The following is a 1,618-nucleotide window of genomic DNA, read 5'->3' as shown; positions in this document are numbered from 1 at the left end:
CCACCGCCCCCAGCCGTGTCCAGGACTCCCGGATATGAGCGCGGCCGCCAGGGCAGTGGCCCTGTCCCACCCCGTGCTCCCGCTACAGAGACTGGGGAGGCTGTGCACAGGTGTCCCCGCCTGCCCCACCACGCCCTGGCCAGGGCGGCTGCTGTCACCTTGGCCACCACTGCTAGTGCAGTCATTTGTGCTCGTGTCCCCAGTGTTTACACGTCCTTTGGATGCCAAGATGGCAGCTGGGGTGGGGGGGCTTGATGGGAAACCTGCTGGGGGACCCAAAGCACTTTGGAGAGGGGGGTCTCAGGCCAGGTCCCCAGAGACCTGCTGGGCTCCACATAGCCTCTGATGCCCTCCCCCTCTGCGCTGAGCTGAGGTTCTGGGTGGGCCCCTGCCTGCGTCCCTCCTGGGGCCGCCAGCCTCGTGACCAGTGTTCCTGCCCTCAGAGAGCCCTGGACCTCCACCCGGGCCGACGTGGGTCTTCCCACCCGGGGCAGGTGGGAGGCTGGGGGCTGTGCAGTGTTACTCGTCAGGTGTACTGCCCGGCCCGGTGTATCTGTGTAATTATTTTTGTAAAAGTTGTATTATCTGTGGTTGCCACCCCCTGGCCCCAGCCTCGGGTCCAATCCGTCTTCCAGGCCTGCCCGCACCTCACTGGCTGCTCTGGGGTCTCTGCGCCTCACTGAGCCCTGTCAGGCACAGGTGGCAGAGGCCCGTCACCCAGCAGCCGCCCAAAGCACTTGATTCTGGGGGCCAGGGGTGGGGGCTGCTCAATGGGGGATTGGAGCTCAGAGCTCTGGGGAAGGGGACCCTGCACGACACCCCCTGCCCCCTCCACCAGGCTGAAGGCCCAGTCTTCCTGAACGTGCTGCCCTTGTTCACGTGCCAAATGGCCCCAGCCCGTGTGCCCCACCCCCTCCTTGGCGTCAGAGCTGCTCCTCCCAAGCCCTGCAGTGTCCGTTTGTCTGTCCTCTGTGCCCTCTGTGCAGTGACAGCCCCGGCCGAGCCGCCTCTAATCCTCTGTAGCAATAACGGTGCGCCACCCAGCCCTGCCCATCCGTGCACCACTAGGATTTTAAAGTCCATAGATTTTAATGAAATTTCTATTCCTGTCTCTGAGCTGCTGCTGTGCTTTGTCTGGGTCCCCTGGGGACAAGAGTCAGGGCTGAGATGGGACCTCTGTCTGCTGTGCCTCTGTGGAAGCCCGGGAGGAGAAAGGCCAAAGCTTTGACAGTTGGGACAGAAGCCTGGTCACTCAGCCCAAATCCCAGAGACCTGGTGAGGGGTGGAAGGGCAATGGCTAGACAGACAGCAGCCTTGGGGTCCTGGGAGCCCACCCAAGACCAGATGTGAAGCTGGCTGGGACAGTGGAGAGGTGAGGGCAGCAGGTGGGGCGAGTTCCAGCAGTAGCGAGTCCCCGTGGGGAAAAGCCCCTCAGGTGGGGGCCTGTGATGCCGCACGGGACACTGGTGTGTTAGCCGGCTCCTTCCTGGGGCTGCACTGAAGCTGCCGTCCCCAGCGGCAGGTGGCAGCCTGGCCTCGTGGTCGGGGGCGACGCTCTGAAGGAGGTGCAGGCACGCGGCAGTGTAGAGGTGCGGCCCAGACTGCAGCGGCTCCCCCG

The 1,618-nt window shown here is 64.2% G+C and overlaps 1 protein-coding gene across 8 annotated transcripts in view; it reads right to left on the bottom strand.

Moving 5' to 3' along the window:
- Positions 1-962: 962 nt before the first annotated feature.
- The window catches only part of CCDC24 (coiled-coil domain containing 24), a 7,326-nt gene continuing 6,670 nt past the window's right edge, over positions 963-1,618 (bottom strand). For all 8 annotated transcript variants that reach the window (XM_014589861.2, XM_014589863.2, XM_014589862.2 and 5 more), the window contains exon 9: positions 963-1,614. In XM_014589861.2, coding sequence (XP_014445347.1) covers positions 1,432-1,614 — 183 coding nt within the window. In that variant the 3' untranslated portion in view covers positions 963-1,431. The remainder of the gene's footprint in view (positions 1,615-1,618) is intronic.

The sequence above is a fragment of the Tupaia chinensis genome, unplaced genomic scaffold (assembly GCF_000334495.1).
Source record: "Tupaia chinensis unplaced genomic scaffold, TupChi_1.0 Scaffold000387_1, whole genome shotgun sequence".
NCBI classification, from domain to species: Eukaryota; Metazoa; Chordata; class Mammalia; order Scandentia; family Tupaiidae; genus Tupaia; species Tupaia belangeri.
The sequence above is the reverse complement of the archived record's forward strand: the minus strand, read 5'-3'. Positions and strand labels throughout refer to the sequence as shown.